This window comes from Vigna umbellata, chromosome 6, assembly GCF_029865625.1.
Source record: "Vigna umbellata cultivar VRB3 chromosome 6, Vumbellata_1.0, whole genome shotgun sequence".
In the NCBI taxonomy this organism is placed as follows: domain Eukaryota; kingdom Viridiplantae; phylum Streptophyta; class Magnoliopsida; order Fabales; family Fabaceae; genus Vigna; species Vigna umbellata.
In genome coordinates this window covers 25,278,985-25,306,518 of record NC_142170.1, presented here as the reverse complement: position 1 = coordinate 25,306,518, position 27,534 = coordinate 25,278,985, and the positions used below count along the sequence as shown (strand labels likewise).

General features: G+C 31.7%; 3 protein-coding genes across 9 annotated transcripts; 1 reads left to right on the top strand and 2 right to left on the bottom strand.

Moving 5' to 3' along the window:
* Positions 1 to 2,575: 2,575 nt before the first annotated feature.
* Positions 2,576 to 7,459, bottom strand: LOC124825812 (dol-P-Glc:Glc(2)Man(9)GlcNAc(2)-PP-Dol alpha-1,2-glucosyltransferase-like). 7 transcript variants are annotated; one of them, XR_015780444.1, is made up of 5 exons: positions 7,090 to 7,459; positions 6,914 to 7,011; positions 4,423 to 4,539; positions 3,139 to 3,284; positions 2,917 to 3,057 (listed from the first exon to the last, which is right to left on the bottom strand). XR_015780444.1 is itself a non-coding variant. In XM_088093399.1 (3 exons), the coding sequence occupies exons 2-3, from the start codon at positions 4,439 to 4,441 to the stop codon at positions 2,798 to 2,800; spliced, it is 279 nt and encodes a 92-aa protein (XP_087949525.1). In that variant the 5' UTR covers positions 4,442 to 4,539; positions 6,914 to 7,011; the 3' UTR covers positions 2,576 to 2,797. The 7 variants fall into 7 exon arrangements, 4 of the variants coding, with proteins under 4 accessions (XP_087949525.1, XP_087949524.1, XP_087949527.1 ...); XR_015780443.1 differs by having other exon boundaries at positions 4,423 to 4,531; positions 7,090 to 7,458; XR_007027793.2 differs by lacking the exon at positions 4,423 to 4,539 and having other exon boundaries at positions 7,090 to 7,458.
* A 4,351-nt stretch (positions 7,460 to 11,810) lies between these two features.
* Positions 11,811 to 15,428, bottom strand: LOC124825813 (pentatricopeptide repeat-containing protein At5g27110). Its single transcript, XM_047298525.2, is given in 3 exon segments — positions 11,811 to 12,772; positions 12,775 to 14,036; positions 15,120 to 15,428. Coding segments are annotated over 2 exon segments (2,115 nt in total). The 5' UTR covers positions 14,015 to 14,036; positions 15,120 to 15,428; the 3' UTR covers positions 11,811 to 11,897.
* A 4,983-nt stretch (positions 15,429 to 20,411) lies between these two features.
* Positions 20,412 to 26,391, top strand: RING1B (RING 1B). Its single transcript, XM_047298526.2, has 10 exons — positions 20,412 to 20,719; positions 20,802 to 20,844; positions 21,993 to 22,051; positions 23,926 to 24,007; positions 24,171 to 24,291; positions 24,377 to 24,418; positions 24,800 to 25,321; positions 25,408 to 25,515; positions 25,803 to 26,024; positions 26,114 to 26,391. The coding sequence occupies exons 1-10, from the start codon at positions 20,581 to 20,583 to the stop codon at positions 26,138 to 26,140; spliced, it is 1,365 nt and encodes a 454-aa protein (XP_047154482.1). The 5' UTR covers positions 20,412 to 20,580; the 3' UTR covers positions 26,141 to 26,391.
* The last annotated feature ends 1,143 nt before the right edge of the window (positions 26,392 to 27,534 follow it).

Genomic DNA, 27,534 nt, shown 5'->3' with positions numbered 1-27,534 from the left:
CATTTATTAGTTTTCCACGGTGGAGAACCTAGGTCGTACAAATTGAAGATATAAAGAAGAAATTGTAACAAAAGAGAAGAACAACGCCCTATCCCATGGAACCTAACAGTTGCTACAAGCTCCAATTGCACGCCCCATTCGCATCCACATCTATAGTATGGAAATCTCTCCCTTTAACAACCTCCAAGAGCGTCTCTCAGTCACATAAGGTGAAGAAAAAGTGTGGGATTGAAAGAATAAGCCAAACCTTAGCGAAAGATATGAGTAAATACTTATTTGAAATGTTAGCAATGCCATTGCCCGACAACATCTCAGTACCATTGGGCACCATCAATTAAAATTCGAAACGGGCAGCCTTTGCCCAACGCTTGAGCACCACTGAATGTTGGTAGCCATCGCCTAACGCCGATGAACCATTGCCTAACGTCCTTGCTTTTAGTAGCTTCTTGCCCAACGAGCTTTTGTGTCTCACAACAAGAGGTGCCTTGCAACCGAGTTCTTTTTTGTGACTTTACAATGTTAGGCATGGTTCTTGTGGCACTATTGATAAGCTTTTTAGTCACCTCAAAGCCAACAAAACCTACTCCCCACTAATGTAGTATAAGGCTGACTAAGGAATCAATTCAAGGACTTGGTACTTATTAAGAATAGAATTGTAGCCTAATTATTTATTTACTAAAAACTAAAACTAGGTGAGGAAAATAAAATGTAAAATGAAATCTAATATGGTAAAAACTAATTAATGATGCATGATTAAAGGACACTAATACCTAAGTAAAACTAATGAATAAAGGGAAAAAAACAATGCATGATATCTATCCTATACTATTGTAACTAATGTAATATGGACTAACAAAACCTAATTAATGCAATTAAAAGAAAACTGTAATGGGTAACTAAACAACCAAATTTAGAAATTCAAAAATAAAATGAACCCTAAATACTAAATGAAATCATGAGTCTAATATGGAAACGTGACTATCAATGCAAAGAAAATGCACATCTACCAACAAAAATGAACAAAATACACCTTAATTGTGTAGAGGTTGATCAGCTAACAAACGTTCAATGTTATCCTTCAAGAATCCTTAAAAATCTTCAAATCTCTTGCGACTTGATTCTTGGAGAACTTGTGCACCTGTAATAACTCTTTCTGAACTCAGTGATATCAGATATGGAATTTCAAATCATCATAAGTTGTTAGTGTAAACAAATACCCGTCAATATATAGATTTCCTTATGTCTAACGCTATTAATTGATTACAAAAATAATGTAATCGGTTACACTTATAACAGAGTTATATCAGAATTACATTAAAACAAATTTAATTGATTAAGTAAATAATGTAATCGATTGCATGTTAACAGTAAGTCAAAACATTTGAAAATATGACTGTTATTACAGTTAGGACTTAGCTTGAAAACAATTTTCAAAGTATACCACACTGATTACGTAAACAGTGTAATCGGTTAAGTTATACACTTAGTCAATTTTGAAAACTTTTTCTTCCCAAAAACACATCACAGCACAATTCAAATAGATGTTTGCAAAGACACGACTTTTAATCGATTTTACAATTAATGTAATTGATTGAAACTTGTGTAGTTTGCCACAGTTTTAAGCATAAGCTATCTGATGAACTTAATTGATTACATAACTACTGTAATTGATTACTTCATATAAATTTGCTCAGTACAAGTGATTTTAACATATGAAAACATGAAAATGCATACAACATATGTATACACGTGTATAACCATGATGAACATGCAGACCAATCCTCGTCATTCCTATTTTAAATTACTAATCTTAAACAATTATATTAATGTTTTCTTAATTTCTTTATTATTTTTATACACTTATTTGAATTTTATTCAATTATTCTTTGATACTTTTATTTTATATTCATAATTTTTTCTTAACATTTAATGCTTGAGAGAATATGAATGCAAAAAACTCCTTCTCAATAAATATGGGAATTAGTTTTTATTTCAAAAATAGGATAGTCAAACCAACACACTATCTTTAAGGTTAACACAATTATTCTATTTCTCAAATAAGACCAAGATGTCGGATTCAAACCTTATGAATAGTGGATGAAATAATATACTTCATTAATGGTGATCAATCATATTCCGACAAAGATTAATTATGAAGTCAATATGTACATTAGGCTCATAATATGATTAACGAAATCATACTAGGAATAGGTTTGTATCCAGTATGTATACAACATATCTCTAAGGCTATCCATACTTCAGAGCATATAATAAACCATAAAGGGTAAATGATTAATCTGATCACTCAATATGTAAGACACCATCAACTTCAACCTTAAAAAAATGATGTAATTCTTATTTGAATAAAAATCCCCAGAACTCTGTTCTGATGTTACGTTTCTTGAAACCACTTGGTTACTAAATGTAATATTAAAGATCAATTTGATACTAAATCAATTTTTTCATTTCTTTCAATAACTAAATTAACAGTGTCTTGAACATTCCAGGACCAAATTAATCATTTATAACAGTTTCAAATTCACCTATTTAAAATTACACAAAAAATATATATATATATATAAAATGAAAGGAACTATCATAATCAGAAACTTCAACAAGAAAAAAATAACACTTTCCTTCAAGTAGTTAAAAGGGTTATCATATCAACTAAGGAGATTTAAATCCCTCAAAAAGATAACTAAGTAGATTTAAAATTCCACTCTTATAAAACTGGAGGTAAAAGCCTCACAAAAAAAGGTAGTTTCGCTGTCACAAATATTTTTTTCAATGAATTGAATCACCATATAAACCTTTGGATTCCAGGCTCATGATCCCAATGGAAAGGCCGAAACAGAAACATGGCCATTGAAAAGATATTGACCGCAATATACAGTATGCCTGTGAGAATCCAACTTTGATCATCGCTATTGTCACAGTGAAGCACCAGGAAATAGAATGGTATGGTGTAGTATCTGAACTCTATCAGTGGAGCTGGTACAAGAACAGCTGCAGTGGCCAAGAAGTATGCCAAAACCCATATTTTACTTCTAGCTTTTCCTGTTTGATAAAGGATAGTAGTTATAATCCCACAAGCAGTTCAATAAAACAAGACTTCATAGTATGTCTGTGTACACTAACCCAACATGTGGATGATGGAAAGCCATGAACATATATATAAACTGGGACCAGAGGGTATTTAGTTGATCAATGAGCCATTATAATTTTCCTCCAAAGATAAAAAGGGTAATGCCCGATTATCAGCAAGAAGGTATGGATGAGCTACACTGCATAAGTCGAGACACAAGTGAGCCAGAAAGTTGAAATTACACATATCATGTACCCATTACTTGATGCTCACATCATAATTTCAGGAGCAACAAGATATTAACAGGGACAATGTGCAGCCAGAGCACGTGGATTTGTCTCTAAAGTGCAGCTAGAGCAGATGTGAGTCTAGCTTGTCTTAATAGACCATCTTCCATATTGAATACTTGTATACATTGAATGTTTTCATGGTTGTTTTATTCTTGAACTCAAATATTGAGTTACAAAAATGCATTTAGCTGTTGGGAAGTAATTCATTACTGAATTTTATGTACTTAATTCCCTAAACTGAGGTAGAATCTTAGTACAATGGGACAAGGACTAAGTCAAGCAATCCATCTAGCAAGGTTATGTTAAAAAGGCAGCTAATAGTTGCTGCTTTTGTTGCCTTGGGCAAATATTGGTTTCCGAAAAAGTGAAGTCTTGTGTTTTAAGAGTTTGAAAAAGAATGCATGGGCATTGGATGAGAGAAAATTGGAGCTGCTTTGTAGGACACTGCATACTTGTTTGTTAGTTTGGGGTGAACCAGGCTTGGATGTGTGGGATAATGATTTCATATATAGGCTACAATTATTGTTAGTACACTAGTATAGCACCTGTGCACTTTGTTCTGGTGATCTAGTGTAACCGTGTTACAAATCCAGACATTTTCTGTGATGGTATAGTATGGATCATGGAACTTCATTGCTATTTGAGACAAACAACATTAAGAAGCTAATAATTCCACTTAATAATAAAACAACTCAGTGTAGGTCCTTTCTGACTCAGGAACCTTGTCATGTATATGATAGTGAACAATTTATATGTACTTTCCTTATTCTTCATTTTTTTTATCAGCAGCTTTCCTTGTTCTTCATAGTTAATAATGCAGTTCAATTTTGACTGTAGCAGAAGTGCTGAGGCTGCGTGGCTCTGGCAAACAAGGTTAGGACTATGCCAATAAGATTCACATAATGATTTTGGTTAACACCACCAGACAGGCATAAGGTGAAGAAGTCATTGTTAAACACGTACCATAATATCTTCAAAACAATTCTTTCATTTTTTTATATGCTAAAAAACCATCAGAAGAGAACCAAATACGTATAGATTTTTTACCAAGAGGCATGACAGACATGGTGACAGTTAGTCACAGATTTTGCAGAGTTTCTTTAGTGAATCTTTGAAAACAGAAGATGATTTCCTCATTAATGTCCAAGATGCAATCCTGCAAAACTGCAGGGATTAGATGATATCATTCTGTAAATTCCATTTGTTAAAGTTAGATGTGATCATTTTTAGCGCATTCAAGCTTGTTTTCGATCAATTATCCATGCCGATGTATGAAACATGAAGTTGGATCATCATTTTAAGAAATCCACACTGCTTACATTTTTTGTGGATTTCAGTTATTTGTAAACTATTTGAACATAAATCGTCCAATGCTCGATTAATCTGTCAATACTTAAACTAATGATAGCCATTTTATATAAGTCGAGAGTAAAGATTTGGACTTTGACATCAATGATTAGTGAACAATTCATGCTGTGTCTGCATTATTTAGAGTTTTAATCTTATTTAGGTGAACAATTCATCATATTACATTTAGAGTTTAAATTTTCTTTACACATTTACGCATAAATTGGAATTTTTTTGCCCTTAATTAAGACTGATTTCAATTTTACTATCTTTTAGAGTCATCTAAGTTTTTCAAAGTTTTGAAACAAATTTGGCTTTCTGTCTATTTTTACCAGAAACTTTTAAATTCCCATTTTGTACATTCTTTTTTATAATTTGAATCTATTAAATTACATTTAGTGACAAAAACATTAAGCTCCACATACAATATTTAACATTCTCTTCAAATTATTCCAAGTTCCTAAAAGAAATTTTCTAACCATTTTAAGTTTAGTAAATACGTCACCACCCTCAAAATATTAAGAATAAAAATAATTGAGTTTTAAACAAAAAAGAAAATCCATAAAAAGATCAACTTACTCAATTTTAAAAATAGAAAAAAACGTAATTGGGTGGACAATTAACAGTTCTTTATATAAATAACAAATAAAGACTCTTTACTTTATTACTAATCTTAATCCCTTTAAGGTTATATAACTAATGGCATTTTCTTCCTTTAGTTAAAGATGTTCTAATTTTATTATAATTATCAGAATCGGTCACAACAGTTTGATGTAATTTTCCATGTTTAATTTGTTAATAAATATTTACAATATTTTCCATGTTTAATTTATTAATCAATATATTTACAAATAAAAATGTTATAATAATGATGAATCTCTTGGCATGTTGGGTTGACAGTGTAGACACAACCACCTTAAAAAGGTGGAAATCTGGAAGTAAAAAATTAGTTGTCTCTTTCAAGAGTCCGCAAAACCAAGTACACAAATAAATTCAAATGCCAATGTGGTTATTCATTGTCTAACTCATTTAATCTACCTAAACTTTTCTTACATAAAAACTCAATGTACCTTTGACATGTTTTGTATGATCATTGCAAATTTTCTTTCAAAACGTGGGAAAAGTACAAAATGGTCAAATGAATGGTAACAACAATAAATTTATTAATCTCCCTGGACACTACATGAATCACATGGAGTTATTATGAATTCTAAAGTAGAAGAAATTAAACTGTAAAAATTCATAGGATACCAAAGGCACTCCTTGAAACAAATACCAAACATTCTACTTAGAAACAACCATCCAACATTCATCACTCACAAAACTCCCAAACATTCAGTACAATAGCATCTTCAAGCTGTAAAAGAAATTCAACTTCAAAAGATTATCATGTGAACTAGTAACAATGGCTGATAACAGAACAAGTACCAGCAAATAAACCAAAATCATTGTGCATTTCTAATTCCCAATCTGACAGACATAAACAAAAAAGCACCAGAAGGACTAAAAATCTTAATCTATTGTTCTTGCATCACTAGTGTCTGGCAGTACTACTTTCAACTCAGACATAAATTTTCTGAGATGAAACTTTCCATGCGGAAAAGAACAAAACAAGAAAATTTAAAGGCTATATCGTAAGATTTTTTTAATTTAGAAATGAATTGAACATGACTAACAAAGCATACCTACCATGCTAACCTGGTATTTGCTGAAAACTAAGACCTATTTGGCTAAATTTTTCTAGAAGAGAAAAATAAGCACGATTTACTAAGCTTCTCTATAATCTAAAATCATCTTATGCACCTTTGAAGAAGTTCAGTGAAAAGAGCCTCAATAAAAGTTTGGTATATAATCTAATTTAAACATAATTCACAAGTTCCATTCACTTTCATTTTTTTTTATAGTCATTTATGCAGAAATTGGTCAAAACAAGAACCAATGCAAAGAGACAAGACGGAAGGAAATGAACAAAAGTGGAATAAATTATAACAAATCATAATAGAATAAATCATCCGTTAGTTGAACATATGCTAAAATAAAACAAAAAAAAAAACTCTGATAAATAACCACTACCGTCATTTTAAAAGTTCTAAAATTTTATCAGAAGCCAGACCTGAAAACCCATGGTTGAAAACAGAAAGAGGAATCGACAATAGGTAAGGATTAAGCCAAAAAACAGTAAAGTTAATACCTTTAGGCCTCTGCAGGTGGAGAAGCTGAAGTGGGGACTGAGAATGGAGGCAATCGCAACACAGCTTCTTCCGTTTCAATTGGGTCGGATCTGAGTATCTGAAACAGAAGAAGAAAGGTTAAGAAGAATGAAGAAATAATGAAAGTGTAGACACAAAGAAATCAAAGAAAGATTACAGGGTCTTGAAGCACGGGCTTGGTGTCGTCCTTTGCTGGCTTGAAAGGGGGTTTGGGTTTGGGTGAATTGTTGTTGCTATTAGGTTTGGTTGAAGATTCTGAATTCTTGTTCATGGTTTCTTGTTGTGTCTCAGACATTACACTGTTAAGATTAGGGCGTTTTGTTTTGTTGCTGATGTAATCTTTTTCTCAAAACAAAAATTCCCAGGCTTTCAAACTATTTTTAAGTTTATGATTTTTCCTAATATTTCTTCAAAATGAAACTTTTACTGCTTCTTTGTTTCAAGAGTCCAAGAAAAGTGAAAGAGAAAGAGAAAGGGCGAAAACAAAAACCGAAACACAAAAATTGAAAAGAAAAAAAGTTTTAACTTTTCATTTAAAATCGCAAAGAAATGCTAGAAAGTTTAGATTGTAGATGGAAAGATATTCTCCGTCACCCGACCCGTTTCGACTTGCATATATTTCAACATTATATTATTTCGGTCTTAGTACAACAACAATAATTAGTGATTAATTAAGATAATAATTAAAGTATAATAGTAGAATATTAAAAACTCCAATAAATCAAGATTCTATGTAACATTATAAAACCATATCAAAGAGTAGTTACATGATATATGATGGATCAATTGACAATAACAAAAAGTTTAACTTATAGTTATCCGAAACAATTATAAATTTGAATTTTATATACAGACCGAATAAACCAAAACTATGTACAAATACTAATCTAAGGCTAACTAAACCGCAGTGTCTTTGTCACCAAAAACCTGCTCCACTGACATCTTATCTCCTTCTACTCACAACTATAGGATGATCATTGCAAAATCAAATAACATAGCCACACACAAAGATAAGTACAAAAAGAATGGTAAGTTAGATATAAAAGATTCATACATTAGTATAACACAACCATACTCAATTCATGCATATGAAATAACCAACTTCAAATATCTTAAACATATTATGACTTAGACTTGGCTGTCCGGACTTAGAATGAATACCGAACTATGACGGGTTGTTCACTTGTAGTGACTTCTATTACTTTACAAAGTCATTGTCAATGGGTTTCACCCTACCACACACAAAAGGTTAGTCCGTTATCGTGCAATAGGCCTCTAGGTAGTGCCTACACTAGGACCTCCTACTACTCTCACCACATGTATCAATCTTCTATATGCAAGAATGAAATATTATTAGAGTGTTAGGATAACCCCCAATACTGAGCTCCTGTATTCATTCTAAAACACTTAAATCGTATCGAAGGAGTTCTCCCGTGGAACCCATATGACCAACTGTGAAACCATTTGGAACCAACTTAATCATGCATATTTATACAATTGAATCATCATATATCTCAAACTAATCAAGAACAAAGAAGAAAAGAGTGCATCATAACCTGAACCAGTCGCTAACGAACCCCCTCGTTGGGCGACCCCAAAGTGCTTTCGCTCAGCGACCCTGCTCATTGTGCGAATCCTCCAGACACTACCTCCAAACTCCAAACCACTTTATCAACGACCCAGTTCACTGATTGAATAAAAAAAATCCCGGTGTATCAGATCCCAACCTCTTGCTCAGCGACTCCGCTCGTTGTGCGAGACCTGAGACAGTGGTCCAGACCCCCAACTCACTCGCTCAACGACCTCATTCGCTGGTCAAATAGAAATTACAATGCTCCCATACCTCAACCTCTTGCTCAACGTCCCTGCTCGCTGTGCGAAAGTTCAGACAGTGTGCCCAACTCCTCAACCACTCGCTGAGCGACTCCACTCGCTCAGCGAGTATGTATAATTCTGCAGCACCAAACTGCAGAATTACCCAACTCACTCCAAAATTTACCAATTCTAAATATTTCCCCCAACTTCTAATCCTCCTAAATTATGTTATATACTTAATTAAACTTAACTAAGTGGGTCTAAACCTTTCTAACCTTATTCTAAAGTGTTTACTAACCAAATAACTCTTCAAAACCTATCAATCATCAACTTATGAATCCAAATCACATTCTACCACTTTTGGCACAATTTTAAGCAACTTATGAGCCCAAACCAATCCTATTTGACTTACCAAAACTATCACAATAGACCAATTGAGTATCTAACCCCAAATTCTCATTTTCACTACTCCCCTTCCTCAAAACTAACCTTAGTCCATGACAATATGACTCTATTCACAACTAAACCACATTATAACATATTTCTCACATTACATGTAACCAATAAAAAATCAAACATCACCCAATTCAGTTCACTATCACAATTCATCAATTTCACACTTAAACAGTCAAATTGCACATTTTCATATACCCTAACATCATGAATTCAGCTCAATGAATTCATAAATCCTAAACTACTGAACATACATAAATAATTACTAAGTAAAGAAATTCTAACTTCCCTTACCTCAATGAAATTCTGCATAGCTCTAGAAAATACTCCGACCGTGGCTTGCACCGCAAAGAGTTTCTAAAAACACCTACAAATCACCGATTGGGGATTAAAGAGAAACCTTAGAACCTAAATTGAGTCAAGAATTGAAGAAGATACCGAATTGATACATGCAACAAAAACCCCTTTTGCATGATTAAGAATCAAGAAAACACTACAAAAAAGAAACGAGACTTACTTGCTTTAATCAACAATCTGATCGGACAAATAGGTAGACATTGACGTCGTGATTGTCTAGGTATCTCCTGATCATCAAACAAGTGATCAAGGAGTGAGAAAAGTTAGAGAAATGGTAGAGAGGTTAAGAAAATAGTGTTTTAGAGATAGAAGATATTTAGATAATGAGACGAGCTTTAAAAAAATCTTATTTATATTATATGATTATTTTAGAATAAAATATTCGATCTCATTATTTTAATACACCTATCAACTCTAATACTCTATTTTCTAGATTCTTACATTCTACCTCGGTCAGTCCGACGCAAATAGAATTTTATAATCATATACCGTATAAATAACATAGTGTTAAACAAATTATGTTTATTATTATAATATTTATTATTATTTGTAAACACATTTTTTTCAATTAAAAAGGATATATAGATGTTGAACATCTCAACTTAAAAGTTAAAAAATATGGTAAAGAATTATTAGTGAAAGTTTTTACAAACTATGTTTGATTTTATAAGAAAAATAATAATAATAAATAAATAAGTTTAATTACGTTTTTAATTCTCATTTTCGTAGTTAATATTTTTATACTCTTAATTTTGAAACCCTGATTTTAATTTAGTATAGTTACATTTTTAATGATATTTTAAAATCACCAGCTAGATATAGGTAAATAAAAATCCTCAAAAACCTTTAATTGAAAAAAAAAATAAAAAAAATATAGCTATTGCAAGAGTTAGGGAAACCACATGCCATTTTTTTCCCTAAACCAAGAGATGTCACTTTTTTGATAGAGAAAAAAACCAAAAAAATATTTCAAATGTTACCTTTAAAGTTGAATTATAAGCAAATAACATTTTCTTATGTTGTGAGCTAAACTCATTTTCCTAACTCCCACTATACTCTTTTATTTTCTCTCAACATACATTTCTATGAAATATACATTTCTATGAAATAGTGGCATAACTTTTAGTATAGATTCACATACTTTTAAGTAGGAAATAAAAGGACGAAAAAGAGAGAATAATAAAATGTAATTATTTGTTTTTATAATGTATGCATATAAATTTCATTCTCCTTCACACTTTTTTTCGATTATCTTTTTGTTTTCCACATAAAAGTGTAAACTAAAAACAAAATAATATGAAATGTTGCATTATTGTCCATTTGTGATAGAAAAGATTTAGAGTTATGCTAACCCAGACACCTGGCCGTATTAGAATGCACTTTTCCTACCAATAAGAAATCTTTTTCAAAATATATTTAATATGTAAAAGGTTATTTTTATGTTAAAATAATTAAATAAACTCTATCCGTTTTACCAAAGAATTTTATAGTTTTAATTTTTTTTCCGACAAAATTAATAGACCTTCTGTATTAATGAGTTTACTTTCATTTCAATCGGAAAAAATTCTATATTAAGAGTTTAGTTTCATTCATTTTGATAAAAAAAAAAAAAGGTGCAAATTTGACCCAACTCAAATTTTTATAACATAAAGTGTAGAAAGGTTAGAACATGTATGATCATAAGCATAATTATTGAAAGATTAATTTGATTAATGGGTAACAAGATTAGATGCTTCCTACAGTGACAAATTCAAAATGATAAGAAATCTAATAAAGGAATGAGATAAAGATATTTGCATTGCTTAAAATCTATAAACTCTAACATCGAAAAACAGCAAAAAATAATGTATTCGTACAAATATAATTTAAACTTTTTTAACTGACCAGGAATTATTATTCTTATAGTAAGAAATTTAAGAGGAATTACATTATATAGAAATAGAAATGAACAAAATAAAAAAAATATAAGTAATTTTATAAATTTATTATTTTAAGGTTTTAAGTTGAAACTACTATCTCCATATCTTATATAAGTTTATGATTTTTTAACATTAAATATATGATGAAGATTATCTACGTTTAAGTTATAATTTAATTATGTTATTTGAGCTAATTCATATATTATAAATTATAACTTTTGACTTGGGTCCAATAATTAAATGTAAATAAATAAATAAATATATATATATATAAATATATATATATATATATATATATATATATAATATATATATATATATATATATATATATATATATATATATATATATATATATATATATATATATATATATATATTTAGGATTCCTATCCCCTGCAGCTTCCAAGCTAATTGTAAAACTAGCAAAGTCTCAGTGTTTCAACATCAAAATGATATATAAATGGTTTAGACTGATCATCCATGTGACCAGTGAGATATGAAAGGCATTTATTAACAGATTCTAGATGCAAGTGTGAATTGTCTTCAACAAAAAAAGGCAGGATCTTTTGGTTAATCTCAATCCAACTACAACCTGGATTCTTCTTTAACCTAAGCTCCTTCATCTTTGATCTCACTTTTCGTACTTCATCCCATTTATGTGCAGAAGCATACATATTTGACAAGAGAATGTAGGCTGATGAATCATCAGGATCCTTATCAATAAGAATTCTAGCAATTTCAGCTCCTAGATCAATATTTTTGTGCAAACGGCATGCAGAAACTAATGCGTTTAGCAACCTAACATCATCCCTGATTTCATGTTTTCTATGTAGAATCTCTTATGCTTCATGCAATCTTCCAGCACGTCCAAGAAGATCAATCAAGCATGAATAATGTTCAACTCCAGGTTTAATGCCATAAACATTCATCATTTGATTGAAGTAATGGCATCCCTCGTCAATCAACCCAGCATGGCCACAAGCGGATAATATAGCAAGAAAAGAAACCCTATCAGGTTTTACCTTGGATTGCAGCATTTCAGTAAAAAGCTCCAAAGCTTCATAGGCCTGACCATGGGATCCATAAGCAGTAATCATTGAAGTCCAGACCACAAGATCTCTTTCTGGCAAACATTTGAAAACACTGAATGCTGCATCTACTGCGCCACACTTTGCATACATATCCAGGAGAGCTCCCATAACCACTTCATTGTTGTCCAATTTTTTCTCCATGATCAGATTATGAATCTCTTTACCTTTGTCTAGTGCTGCTAGTTGAGAACAAGCTGCTAAACACTGGTACAAGTAATAGCATCTGGCTCAACATAAGATTTTCTCATTTCACTAAACAGGGCAAGGGCTTCAAAATGTTTTCCTTCAGTCACATATCCAGAAATCATGATATTCCAATAAACTACCTTGAACTTTGGTATTGATTTAAAGATGTTTTCGGCTAACCCTACCCTTCCACATTTAAAGTATAGATCCATAAGTGAGCCAATAATAAAAACATCAGGTTGTATTATGTTTCGTATTATATATCCATGTACAAACTTTCCCTCTAGTAGTCGAGCAGAATGTGAACAAACCATTATTAAACTACATAAAGTAGTCAAAGTTGGCTTGACTCCTTCGTTGTACATCCTCTTTAAAAGGTGAATGCATGATATGCTGTCACCTCTCAAACCATATCCATTAATCAAGGAATTCCAAGCAACAACAGTCTTTTTAGGCATCTGCTCAAAAACCTCTAGAGCCTCTTCAAGGTGACCACATCTTCCATACATGTTAACAAGAGCAGAGGTAATGAAACTGTCCAGCAGAGACCCACTATTAACCAACTCCTTGTGAATTTCCATTCCCCTGTTCAAATCCAAAAGTCTGGCACACGAGGAAATAGAAGTTGTGATTGTAACTGAATCAGGTTCAAATTCAAATTTCCTCATCAGGCTAAAATACCGTAGGGCTTCTTTGAAGTTTCCACTTTGGTAATAACAAGAAATTACGGTATTCCAGCATGCCACGTCCTTCTCAGGCATTTAATTGAACAGCCATATGGCTTTCTCAAATGCATTGCATTTTGCATACATTCCAACAAGAGAGCTTCCAACAACAATGTCCATCATTAAACCAGTTTTTATCAAGCATGTATGGATCATTTTTCCCTACAGAAACCTACACAACCCCCCACAAACCTTAATAACACTAGGGTAAGTGTAACTATCAGGTTTCAGGTAAGGGTAATGTAACAACTTCTCAAAAAGCTTTAGGGCTTCCACATACATGTAATTCTTAGTGTAACCAGCCATCAGGCCATTCCACAAGGATATCTCACATGGGTTTTTCATGGTATCAAGAACGCACTTTGCATGATCATACAAATGGAAAGAAAGATATAGGTTAATCAAATTCTTGCATAAATATATATCATTTTGCAATCCCAATGTTACAGCTTTCTGATGAATGAGCTTGCCTTGCTTCAGTGACTTCGAATTCTTACAAGTTCTCAAAAGGGATAGCAGTTTTCTAGTGTCCATTCAGCAATTACCAAGAGAGACACTACACAAAAACCATAATCATCAATCTAAAGCATGGCAACAAAACAAATAATAACAACGGCACAAATACAAAAGGGTGGCAGAATCAATAGTGGAGAGCACACCAGCTTATAAATAGTTGAAGGCGCAAAAGATGAGGTGGAATATAGGCAAAGTCATGAGGGTACAAAAACTGCTAAAAGCTTGAACCTCTTGATTAAAGTCATTTTCATTCATTGTAACTGAAAAAGGGTTCAGCCCCACTTTTCCAGATTTGGGATTCAATTAGAAATATACAAGTTTTTGAGTTGGAGATTTAGAAAATGGTTGTGAAAGCAAGATTGTGAAATGCTAGATTTGGTTTCTGCTGCAATTTTTCCTCCATGCTTTAAATGTGTTAATATAACAATTATAGTCATTGGCGTCAGCATTGGTTCCGCCTTGAGTGATGGTAAAATTCAATGCCCTTTTCAAAGATTTTTTTACAGGAAGGTTTAATTCCTCTAAAGTGAGAAGTTGAGGTTACATTGTAAATTTTACTGGAGATCCCACAAAGAAATGGCTAAATAATAGTATATAAATGAAGGCATATACCACCTTATTAAGCCAGCTCTACAGGGTTGACTTAAAACCTTCTAAGTGGATACCATAGTCAATCCTAGAAAGGTTTGTGGACCCTGTTTATGTTGCTATCGGACCCTATTGAACTATCCACAAATATCTAATCCTGAACCATCCACAAATATCTAGTCTTCACATAATCTTAAATGGTATTTTGATTCAAAAACAGCAATGAATTTGGATAAATACTAAAGTAAAATGAACTCGTCATTACCGTAATAAGGTCACTTTGATAAGAAATTTTTGAGAGAAAACTGGACGTGCACTGTGGAGCACATTCTTCTGGAAGCAAATCAAAGTAGGTTGCCAAGCAAAATTAAGTGTAAGAGCAGGATGTGTTATGTTTAGTGGTTTTTCGTGTGTGTCTCTTACTGAATTATATACAAGATTACAAGCAGATGTTTAGGGCGTTTTATTCCTTACGGAGCTGTCTAGTTTTGCTCTTTTAATGATTACATGTGAGGAAAGGAAACGGAGGACCAACCTGGACAGCAACCATTGGTTTTATGGCGTCACGGCGGTGGCTGGTGCTCCGTGATGATGACCGGAGACGGCGGCACAGTAACAACTGGTATGGCGTTAGAGGGAGGAGGCGGCGTCCTGAAAAAATTAACAGAGGTGTAGAAAGGGACTCTGCAACAAAAGTTTTTGATGTTTTGGTTGGATCAAAGAGAAAAAAAGAATTAAGAAGATATAAGTTGAGGTTGAGGTTGAGAAATAAAATTAATTACATAATGGTATTCGAAAACCAATCAACCAAATTTTAAAACCAAAGAACTATTAATTAGCTAAAACCAAACTTCTTTATATTGAGTTTAGTTTTGTTCAAAATGTAGTTCTTATTTCAAAATATATATACACTATTATTTGTCCTCGAGCATATTTTTAATAATATTTAATATTTGATAAAAACATTTTATAAAATTAATTAAATTTATATACTATATTTTAAATTAAAATAATAATAATTACAATAAATAAATGATAAAAAATCATTAAAAAATTATATATAGATATACTTATACGTATATATTAATTCAAATTACATTAAAAATTTTTAGGAATCAATTTGATTATAAATGCAATGTGTTGAAAATAAATAAATAATTTATATAAAAAAATTATATAATAATTATAATAAATTCTTCAAGATTTATTTATAATAATAAATTTAAATTTTTAAATAAATTTTGTATGAGCTTAAATGTGGTATTAACAATATCTCCTAGTCATGTTTTTGTGGTTTGTAAAAATAGATATTAGAACAGTATGAGCTTCTGTTAGGTGGGTGAAGTTAAATACTATTATTTTCAAATTCTAATATGATTAGAATTGTGAGTGTATGTTTGATGGTCTCTGATTGATTTAAATTATACTAATTTTAATTGATGGAATTATTCCTAAAATCTATTTTTGAGTTTTATGATGATACGTTGTTTCCCACCTTTGAATTGGTCTATAATTAGTAGTATGCTATAGGGATTTTTTTGTTGGAACTATTAGTTGAAATTGTGGTTATGTTTGTCTATTTGAAATGGATGAAATTGAAGTCTTAGTTAGTTGAAAATATATACATATATCTTCTTTTTAGGCCTTGTATTTGGGCCAAAAACATTGTTTAATGTTGATTAAATCGCTTAGCACAAACTAGAGAAGATTAACACCACTTTTGAGCCTTGAAGCTTGATTAGCGCCTGATTTGGACTTGGAAGAATGAAGAAAAATTCCTTGGGCGACCACTTAAGGGTAGTCTCAAAATTCCTAGATTTGTTTCTCTCCAGAGCATTAGTGCTCTCTCACATACCGCTTTTCTCCCTTACTCTCTCTGGTTTTAAATTTACAAAAAAGGAAAAGGAATGAACGAGAAAGGAGAAGGAAAGTAGAAAAGAAAAAGGAGAAGTGACTAGAGAAGAAGAGAAAAGAAGAAATCATCCCTTCTCATTTTTTTTATTCCCCTAAAAACTGATGAAAAAAAATATAATAAAAAAACGCATAAACAAAAAAATAAACCAGTTTTGATCTCGGTTGGTTTCCAACTCAAAAGCTCTTTTTTCAATTGGTACATTTTAGCAAAGTGTACCAAGTTTTAGTAGACAAAAATATCCTCATATATTATGGATTCTAAGTTTTAAGGTCAAGAGTATTTAAATAATTTCCATTCACAAAAAAAAAAAGAAAAAAAAAGAAACCTTCCAACCTTTACTCACTCTTCTTTCATCCCTCGTTCCTCTCAACCATTTCTCTCACTCTAACATTTTCTCTGTTATCCCTATAGTAGCCCCAACTGAAAAAAATCAGAAACACTCACATAACCCTAATCCACCGTCCTCACTTACCAAATTTGTTTGTCTCTCTCTCCATCCTCTATCTCACCCACACAGTAACCAGTGACACCGCAATTTGTTGCTCTTGCTCTGTTCGTTCATTTGTTTTCCACTTTAATAACAAAATAATTGATGATGTTGATGTTGATTTTTTGATTGGAGGATTGTGTTATATCTTTTCCCTTCTGATTGTTATTAAATTTCGTTTTTAAATTTTAGAATTAGTAGTTTATCTTCAAGGAGATTTGATATTTTGATTATTAAGTTTTCTGAAAATATTTTCCAGAAGAGAAAAACCCTTTTGTGGGAAGGGGATTTCGGAAGGGGTAAGTCATTGTCCAGAAAATGGATTGCTGAAGTCAACTCTTAAAAATAATTCTAAAAACATATTTTTCACTGAAATCAATATTTTGAAATATACTTTTCACCTTCCTACATATAACGCACGTAAAAACACAGCAAAAAATGAAGCTCGTGCACAACTTACTAAATGATTTAATAGGAACAAATTATTGAAGAGAGTTATGAACAAAGAAAATTGTTGTTGTTGACTCTGTTCCCTTATTCAGAAAAGAGACTACTATTTGTTCCCTTTCGAATGTTTCATATTGATAAGCATATTTTCATTTCATTTTTGTAAAAAGAATAAAAATATTCTAACAAATTACACATATTCTAGCTTTGAGCATATTGCAGAATATTGAGTAGTTTCCAAGAAGAATTGCATTGATATACCAACTAATTAAAAATCAACCAGAAATCAGTAAACTAGTTCTAATGAACCTGTTAGCTCTACTTTTCAGAGTAAATCACATAATGTAAGTTTATTTTAAACAATTCACGTCTCCAATTTGTTTGGTCAATATAAACATGATGTTGTCATTCTGATTTATCATTTGCCACATAAGTGAAATTAAGAAGAAAAAAAACGCATTGAAATTCAAATTGGAATTTAAACTACGCTCATAGTTTAACTTCTACTCCTTTCATTTCATGATTTTATCAAAATTGGTATTAAGAAACTAAATGTTTTGCAACTATTATGGGTTGATGCTAACGTCTTTTCGTGGGGTTTTCTTGTTTTTCTTTTAGTTTTGAAATTACTGAAATTATTGTAGACTTTAGTTCTTTACAAATTTAATAACAATCAGAAGAGAAAAGATATAACACAGCCCTCCAATAAAAAATCAACATCAACATCATCATCATCAATTACTTTGTTATTAAAGTGTAAAACAAATGAATGAACAGAGCAAAAACAACAAATTGCGGTGTCGCGGGTTGCTGTGTGTAGGTGAGAGAGAGGATGTAGATGAAAGAGAAACAAATTGTATAAGTGAAGAATGTGGATTAGGGTTAGGTTAGTGTTTCTTATTTATTCAGTTGGAGCTACTATAGAGATGACATAAAGAATGTTGAAGTGAGAGAGATGAAAGAAAAAGAATTGAGACGAATGAGGTATGAGAGAGAGGTGAGTAAAGGTTTGAGGTTTCTTGTTTTTTTTTTTAGTTTTGAGAGTAGAAATTATTCAAATACCCTACACGACGATATTTTTTATCTACTAAAATCCAGTACACTTTACTAAAATGTGAAAAAAGAGCTTAGCAATGTGTACTGGGTTTTATTAGACAAAAATACCCTAATATATCATGAATTTTAAGTTATAAGGTTAAAGGTATTTTAATAATTTTCATTTTCAAAACTAAAAAAAAGAAAAAAACCCTAAGCCCTTGTTCACCTCCCTGATTCCTCTCAACCCTTTCTCTTTCATCTCTCTCACTCCAACATTTTCTCTATCATCCCTATGCTAGCCCCAATTGAAAAACCAGAAACGCTCGCCTAACCCTAATCTACCTCCCTCACTTATCCAATTTGTTTCTGTGATTTGTGAAGCTAAGGGTTTTATTTACCATTACATTCTTTTGACTTAATTTTAATGGGCTAAACTTGATTTGATTTTGATCTTGGTTTATTGATGATGGTGTGCCTGTAGAGGGGGAGTTTGTAACACAACAAAATTCTAAAATTTAAAAACGAAATTTAATAATAATCAAAAGGGAAAATATATAACACAACTTTCCAATCAAAAATCAACTTCAACATTATCAATTATTATGTTAGTAAACTGGAAAACAAATGAACGAATATAGCAAGAACAACAAATTGTGGTGTCGCGAGTTGTTGTGGGTGGGTAAGAAAAAGTATGGAGATGAGAGAGAAACAACTTGGATAAGTGAGGAAAGAAGATTAGAGTTAAACGAGTGATTTTGATTTTTTCAATTAACATTAGCGTAGAGATGACAGAGAAAATGTTGGAGTGAGAGAGATGAAAGAGAAATAGTTGAGAGGAATGAGGGAGGTGAACAAAGGTTTGAGGGTTTCTTTTTAGTTTTGAGAATGAAAATGATTAAAATATCCTTAATCTTCTAACTTCCATGATATATTAGAGTATTTTTGTCAAGTAAAAAAACCTAGTACACATTGCTAAAAACTGAAAAACAAGCATAAGTTAGTAAACCTATATATATTTATAATTACCGTGACACATAAATTTAAATTAGATTATTTATTAAAATATTAAAAGAATAATTTAATATTTTTTTGATATTAATTATAATTTGAAATTCTTGTATATCTTTTATATTTTAAAAATAGTTATATAAATAAAATATAAGTTTTGTGTAATTTAGTTTATTATTTTGAAAAAAAATCATAACTTTTGAAAAATTTAAATTTAGAAAATTTTATATAATTTAAAATTAATAAAGTAAATTATTATTTCATTTTCACATACAATACCAATTTTATCCTTATCAATATAACTCAATTTATTAATTTTATTATTTATAAAAACTATCAATAATTATCCTCAAAATTATATTATTATACCATCCTAAAATTAAAAGAATATTATTTTTGTATATTTTTTCTTAATAATTTTTATTTTAATAGTTATTATAATATTTTTTTTTCTTGAGGATAGTATGTTTAATTATTATTATTTTTGTAAATATAAATCTTTGTTGTTTTATCTTTTACATACCTATTTCTTTAAATTTAATTAATAATTTATAGAGAAAAAATTACTTATGATAAAATTATAAAAATAATTTATTTTATAAGAATCTTTAATGTAAATATATTTTTTTATAAATTTAGTAATATTTTTTAATTTAATTATTATGTAAGAAATTATTTTTATTTTTTATATGCATGCATACACGTGCATTTATTTCCAGTAGTTTTAACAAGAATTTTATTTTAGATCTCTAAGGTTATTTAATTTATTATCTTTCATCATATATCACGTATAACCATGTTATCTTATTATATTTTTTGTGTATCCAGTCATATCATATATTATCTTATATATTCACATTAAATCACCCAACATATATCTAAACCTAAAACGAACCATATATCAAATAAATCCATTTATCTACGTGAAATCCACCTAACTACATTGTTACAGCACGCTGCAAGGAAATGCATAGATAGAGAGAGAAAGGCATTGACATACCAAAATTGCGAATCTCATTCTTCCGTTCTGCTGATCCTCGTCTCTTCTCGCTGTTCTCACCACCGTCACACATACTGAAATCTTTGTAGTTTCCAATAGCAATGCCCGCTCAGAAGCGTTCCTTCCCTGATTCTCCTCACGATCACCACCGTCACACCAAACATCACCACCAAGAAAAAACCGAAGAAGAAGAAGATGCACAACAACAAGAACAGGATAATTATGAATCAAACGGCTCAGGTTTTTTATATTGCCCTTCCTTTCTTCTAGATTCTTCTATTTTTTTCTTCTTCTTCTCATAGTTTCTTCATTCTCTTCTCAGATTCTCACCGCCCTCCGTCTTCTCCCTCCGAAGACAATTCCGAGTACTGTCTCTCTCCCTTGCATCATACTCATTATTTACTAGCTTTTGTTTTATCTATTGTTTCTCCATATGATACGGTTTTGATCCAGCTACTGGCTTTTGAGCCATGACGTATTATTGGTTTCCACAAATTCTTCCTATCTGATTAGTAATCCGTTAGTAAACCTAACAATCTGTCGTTTGCATGTTTTGATTTTCTTCTTCTTCATGCGTGTGTGAGAAGCGGTTGTTTTGTTTTTAGAGTAGGTTTTGGTATTAGATCCTAGCTTTGGATCAGAATTGTTTTATGGAGTCGTGATGTTGATTAGGGGTGAAGATCTCGCTCAAAGTAGTTTTGAAATGTGCTTTTAGTTAGGAATCAGAATATCATTTGTCATTTTTTGCGTGAAGTTTTGGATTGGTGATAAAAAAAGAAAATTGAAGTGGCTGCAGTTGAATAGGAGCTTGCTTAGTGGTTGCAATTCATGGAGAACATAGTTACAATAGTTTTGGTTGTGCTCCCAGATTTTTTCTATAAACAATTGCATGGTGATTTTTTAATACTAACGTTGCAGTTCGGTGAAGAAAGAAATTAATCAACAGATGGATAATAGATCCATCTTCTAGCTACTAGATATTCTATATTATTGGGGTGGGTTTCGTTTTGTATGTTGAGATTGGTTTTGTATGTTGAGATTGGATGTGATGATTCAGAAAGGTTCCCTGCTGTGTTTGAGTAAATGAGAAGCATGACCCATATCCTAAATTTAGGTTTAGATTTGTCCTGAATTGGAATAAACATTTGAATTTAAAGTTTATGTCTATGATTTGCTATAAAAGTTATAACAGTGCATTCATATTACATAGTCTACTTTTATACAATAGCAAATTAAATATATCTGGTGAAAGTTCACATATGGGTATCTGCAAGAAGCAGCAACTTAAGTTTGAAAACTTGCATTTTGTCCTGTTCTGGCTTCTTAGGTGGTTATGGCTAGTGTCCGTGTAATTTCTTGCAAGCATATTGCAACTTAACTCTGTATACCAAATTTAGTATTAGCCATCAAATGGGTGAAGATTTTTGTGACTACCCAATCAGTATATTCGATCTATAAACTGCATTATTTAGGTTAGTGTAAATGAAAGCTTATGTTCTTGCTTTGTTTGCAGATTTGTTTTTGTAGAGCTTCTCGAAATACGTAAAGAAGTCCAATGTCCAATTTGCCTTGGTATGTGTTTTCTTTATCTAGTCTAATTGTTCTTGGTACATCTCTGATATTAAATTATGTGCGAGAATATACCTTTTTATCTTGGTTGGTGGAATGAAGACACACATGAGAGATGACAGTAGATCATGTAGTTTTAGTCCAGCTAAAAATAAAAAAGATGGATGGAGATTAAGAAGGACATGTGAGGATATTATCATTTGGAGCTCTTCAGTGTGATGTGGCCCATCTATCTAACCTCATCATGTGGATTAAGACTGTTGTAGTTGTTGTTATTATTATGTACTTCTACCTCCTTCAGAACCATGTGTTTCCCCATTTTTTCTGAACAACTACTCTATCATCTTCAAAATATGTGTTGTGACATTGGGACACTGGATGAGAGAAGCTGGTGGTGTTATGTGTATATCAGAAATGGACATCACTGTGTAGGTGGGTTGTGATAGAAAAAGCAATTTTATGATCTGCTTTTGTGCTATATCTGGTTGGGTGGAAGAAAGGGGAGCAAGGAGAGTGAAGTTTGAAATTTGAATTGAAGAGAAGTGTTGCAGGGTCTCTCATTTAGATGTTGTTTAGTTGTTTTGGATGTATTTCATGTCAAATCACTTTGTAGTGGAATTCCTTCCTTCTACCACTGTGCCACAGTTCTTCTAGTCTCCCTTTCTAATATGTAAAATCTCTTCTGTGGTTTAAAAGTACTCCTGAACATTATTACCAAAACAAAAAAGTGTGGATTTCCCTCCAGTAGAGTTTATATTCTAGCTCATTAGACTGTCTGTGCTGAAGTGTCTGCAAGGCTGCAATTGTGTTACAATTGAATTTGAATAAGCGAGGTAGGAAGTTCATTAGAAAATTAGGTATTGGTGGATCAGTCAGAAAAGGCATCTCTGACAACTTGTAAAAGCCCGTGTATGTACAAGAATCACACAAGTTCTGTATCAATCATAACTACAATTCTCAATGGTCATTCTCTCTTAAATTTATGTTCCTCTTGTTTTCTACCATTTTCTATACTACCATAAAGTCTAATTTGTTATCATCAACTTGTTTTGATTCTGAGGCATGTATTCACAGTCAAATCTGTTTTAAACCTCACCTTTGCTCAGTTTCTGTGTCTGGAATTGTGTCTCTGTCTTCTTCTGTTGTCGTTTTGCTTCAGTGGCAGATTGTGGTCTTTGCTGAGCCACATGCATTTGTTATTTAGGACCAGTAATAACCGTTCTCATTCTCGTGGCTTCAGTTGTCACTTTCCAATTCTCTTCTCAAGTGTCATTTGGGAGTGTGCGCTTGAGGCAACCGTGGGAGATTTGCAACTTCAATTCACCGATATTTTTGTGAAGGTGTGCTAAATAACAGTGCAAATTACAAGCACGAAAGAAAATATCATGTACAATCTCAAGATATCTTCGGTTAATCAAGGCTTTTGAACAGTGTTGAAACCAAAACTCTAAATTTGTTGCATATAGCAGGAAAGAGCGATTATCGTTAAAGCAGTTCAAGTTTATGAGTGATTAAATGAGCTCTTACTTGAAATGCATATCACTTTGTTAAGTCATGTTTTTAAAATAAAAATTCCTAAAGATAAAAAATAGGAAACTTGTTCCTATAAGTTGGGCATACTAGTTTGTTTAATATATATATATATATATATATATATATATATATTCACTGTATCTGATGTTTGTACATCAACCATAAGGTTGATTGGCCATTGTTTTTGGTGCCTTTAATCTTAATTATGATTTTGCTAAGTAGTGCTGGATTTTATCCTTGAAGGAAATTTTTAAATCTGCTATTCATGTTATACCCGAGTTCTAACAAACGTCCTGTTCGTTGAAGATATAATAACAGAGTATTTCTGATGCTTCCTCAAACAGGTATTATTAAGAAGACACGAACAGTTATGGAATGCTTGCACCGGTTTTGCAGAGAATGCATTGACAAGTCGATGCGAATGGGGTAGGTTACATGAAGCCATTCCACACTTTTTCGTTTATGTAATTAATGTGCTCCTGATAATTGTAAACTAGGTCCTCATGTTGTCTATTTTTTGTCTTTTATCTGAAAAACCATAGCTATAATGTCTATATGCAGCTAGATTATTAATGTTTGTGTAATTCAGGAACAATGAATGCCCGGCTTGTCGGACACACTGTGCCAGTCGTCGTTCTTTGAGAGATGATCCAAACTACGATGCTCTGATTGCAGCTTTATATCCAGACATTGAGAAGTACGAGGAAGAGGTATAGTTCACTTGATTTGTATTCAATATTTAATGAGTTTACATAAACTTTCACAATATTTAACTAGTTATATCACACCTACTAGGAGCTTGAGTTTCGTGAAGAGGACAAGAACCGCAATAAGCTGGTAAATACTTTTTGAGCAATAATTTTAAGCATGCTTCAACTTTCAGATGTATCATGTACAATAATTACACCATTGAGGAAAGTTTCACGGTGAAATTGTTATTGACTGTATCGGACTCCTGGGTTACGAAGGCTCAAATCTTAGCCTGAGGGGAATGCTAGTATAGTTGATGACCTTTTCTTTTTCTTTAAAATTAGATTTGTTTTCTATCTATATGGCTGGCGGCCCCTAAATTCCCATCCATCACTTTATATTTACTTACTATTCAGAGTTATCCTTATTTTTTATTTTAGCAGTTGTCAGTATTCTCTAGATAGTCAGATCTTAGCATGTTCAAGAGTACTTTGCTACTAGGTTGTCATTTGATAGTTTTTCTGACAGATTCAAGCTTCAATTGCAAAAGTTGTTCAACGACAATCAGAAGCACTGGTTAAGAGACGCAGAGATACACCAGGTTCATTTGTAACAAGAGCACAGCGCAATCAACGAAATGTCCTTTCTAGGAGACAAAACCAAGTAATGGATAATCAAGGATCTGAGGATAATGAGGATGAAAATGATAACAATGAAAAGGACTCATCTTCCACGGATGAGCGATGTACAGAAATTAGGCAGAGAAGGCGAAAGAGGCGGACCCGAGTTCGCCCTTCTCAGCCATCATCATCGACAGCAAGTCCTGACAGAGGATGCATAGAAAGTGATGTGGACATAAGAGAGAATCGAGGAATTTCTTCTAGACCGTTGTCAAAACCTCAAAAGCTAACATGGGGGAGGGGTGGTTTTAGGAGTCACACACGGCATGGCAGTGGCAGTGGCAATGGTATCAATAGCAAAAGTGCCCGCAGTAGCCGCTTGGCGAAGTTAGTTGATTATCTCCGTAATTTGAATGAAAACACCGATGAGGTATAGCTTACAGCCGAATTCCCTATACAATGGTGAAAATATTCCAGTTTCAGTTCAATTTATAGAGGCTATATTCATCTTTGCAGTTAGATGTTCATCTCATTCTTTTCTCTCTGGACAAACAAAGTACACCAAGCTTGCAGCAGCCACACCTTTGCTGTCGACCAACTTTGTCAGTGAAGCACCTTTGTGAGGTGAGGTTCTCTTTGATCGCTTGCTTCTTCCAATGATAATTTGGAGTCAAATTAACTTTAACAATGTTACGACATCAATACTAGACTTCATTGATTCACGTTTACTAGCTTAAGTTATTGATATTTATGCAATAAAAGCATGCTTTTCAATACGTATAACAAACTTTCACTTTCCCAATGCTCGCGTATTAATGAAAGTGATTGCATGATATTCGTTTCTGGATGATCCAATTGTAAGCCTGATGATGATTTTGTAATTTCTTTTAATGAATCCTTTTTCTGCATAGTATGTTGCTGGCCAGACATCTTTGCCAATTGAAGAAATTGAGATATTGGCAGTTAAAGGATGCTGCAGTACAGTTTATGAAAAGCCATTTGACGAGATTTCATCCTTTGATGAGCAAACGGCACTGATAATAGATCCTAGCAAAGATGAACTGGAAACTCTGCAAGGGCATGAATCTTTGACAGAACTTAAATCCAAATGCATATCTCAAAGGGCGCATATGGTGAGTATGAATCAAGACGCAACTATCACTCAATATTATTGCTTGTTCAAGTATTGACTAATTTTTGTACCCTTTTTCTTTTGCTTCAGATTCTGGCATACAGGCGGAAGGAGTGAAACATTAAAGACAGTTGTAAGATTTATGAATGCCAGAACTTATTCTGTACGTACATAGGAAAATTTTTAACTACAAAACTATATATAGTTAAATAAGATGAACCTCCCCAAAGTTTATATAGACAATTTTGATATTATTGATGTAAGGATTTACTCTGCATGTACATAGGAAAATTTTCAACTTAAAACTATAATGAATTTATATGAACCTCCCCAATGGCTATTTATATATATACAAGAATTTGTTTCAACTTGTTGCGTACAAGTTTGGTACTTTGGTCTGCAACTCTAAAATTTATGACAGTTTTAATTTTGTTTATTCATTTTCAATTCCTTGTGCTCATTTGCTTACTTATTGCCATAAGCAGATTTAGCAAAATAATTTCTCCAGTATTCTAAATTTATTTGGCAAAGTTTACTTTATAAGTTCAGCATTCGAATATAAACACTTGTTCAAAATGCATGTATCTTAACTAAATTCGAAGAGCATAACAAAGCCCATTGTGAGAATTACCAAGCAAGGGAGGCACGCTTTTTATATTTTAAAGATGGATCAAATATTTTTTTATTCGACTTATTTTAATTGTTAATATTAAAATTTTTTGTTTGTTAGATCGAGCACAATCTATATCATCTTCCTTTTATATTTTTTTTTCTATTTTTACCACAAAAATCAACCATCTATCTCAAGATTAATAAAATATGTGTATCATGAATGGTTTACTTTATTTGTTTCATATGCATCTCAAGACATTTGTAAAAGTTATAATATTTTAATAATTGATTACGCATACATTTGAACAACCTAAAATCTAATCTATTATGTGTTTTTTCATACGAATCTATGGATGAATCCTAATAATGACCTGTCCTGCTTTGTGATCTGGAGAAATGATTGTGAGGCATAACACTTATTTTGATTGATTAAGGAAGATATTTGAGTTACAATACACTTTCTGGTATTTGACCCATATCACGATTAGATGATATGATTTAAATTATAAACATTAATTTAGTTTATCAAAACAATTAAGAAATCTTATAATTTTAAATATAATAAATAATTTGAAGTTTTGATTAATTACTATTTTATCTCAATGTATATTTGTACGAAAAAAAAACTATAAATTAAGATAATGTTTAATTTCTCGGATGATTTTCACTTTTGTGAGATTGTGTTAAATTGATTTTCATTTTTAAAAAAATTTCAATAAAAGTTTTGATTTCAATTAAGTCTTTATATATATATATATATATATATATATATATATATATATATATATATATATATATATATATATATATTATTCTTAGTCTTTATTTTTTTTAAATAAAATAATATTGTTCTTTCTCTAAAATAAAATTTATTATATATAAATGTTGTAATGATATTT

Coding starts and splice junctions, on each gene's coding strand:
- RING1B (XM_047298526.2), top strand. CDS start 20,581: ATGCCCGCTCAGAAGCGTTCCTTCCCTGATTCTCCTCACGATCACCAC. Junction 24,419..24,799: donor ACAAGAACCGCAATAAGCTG/GTAAATACTTTT, acceptor TTTTTCTGACAG/ATTCAAGCTTCAATTGCAAA. Junction 25,322..25,407: donor TGAATGAAAACACCGATGAG/GTATAGCTTACA, acceptor TCATCTTTGCAG/TTAGATGTTCATCTCATTCT.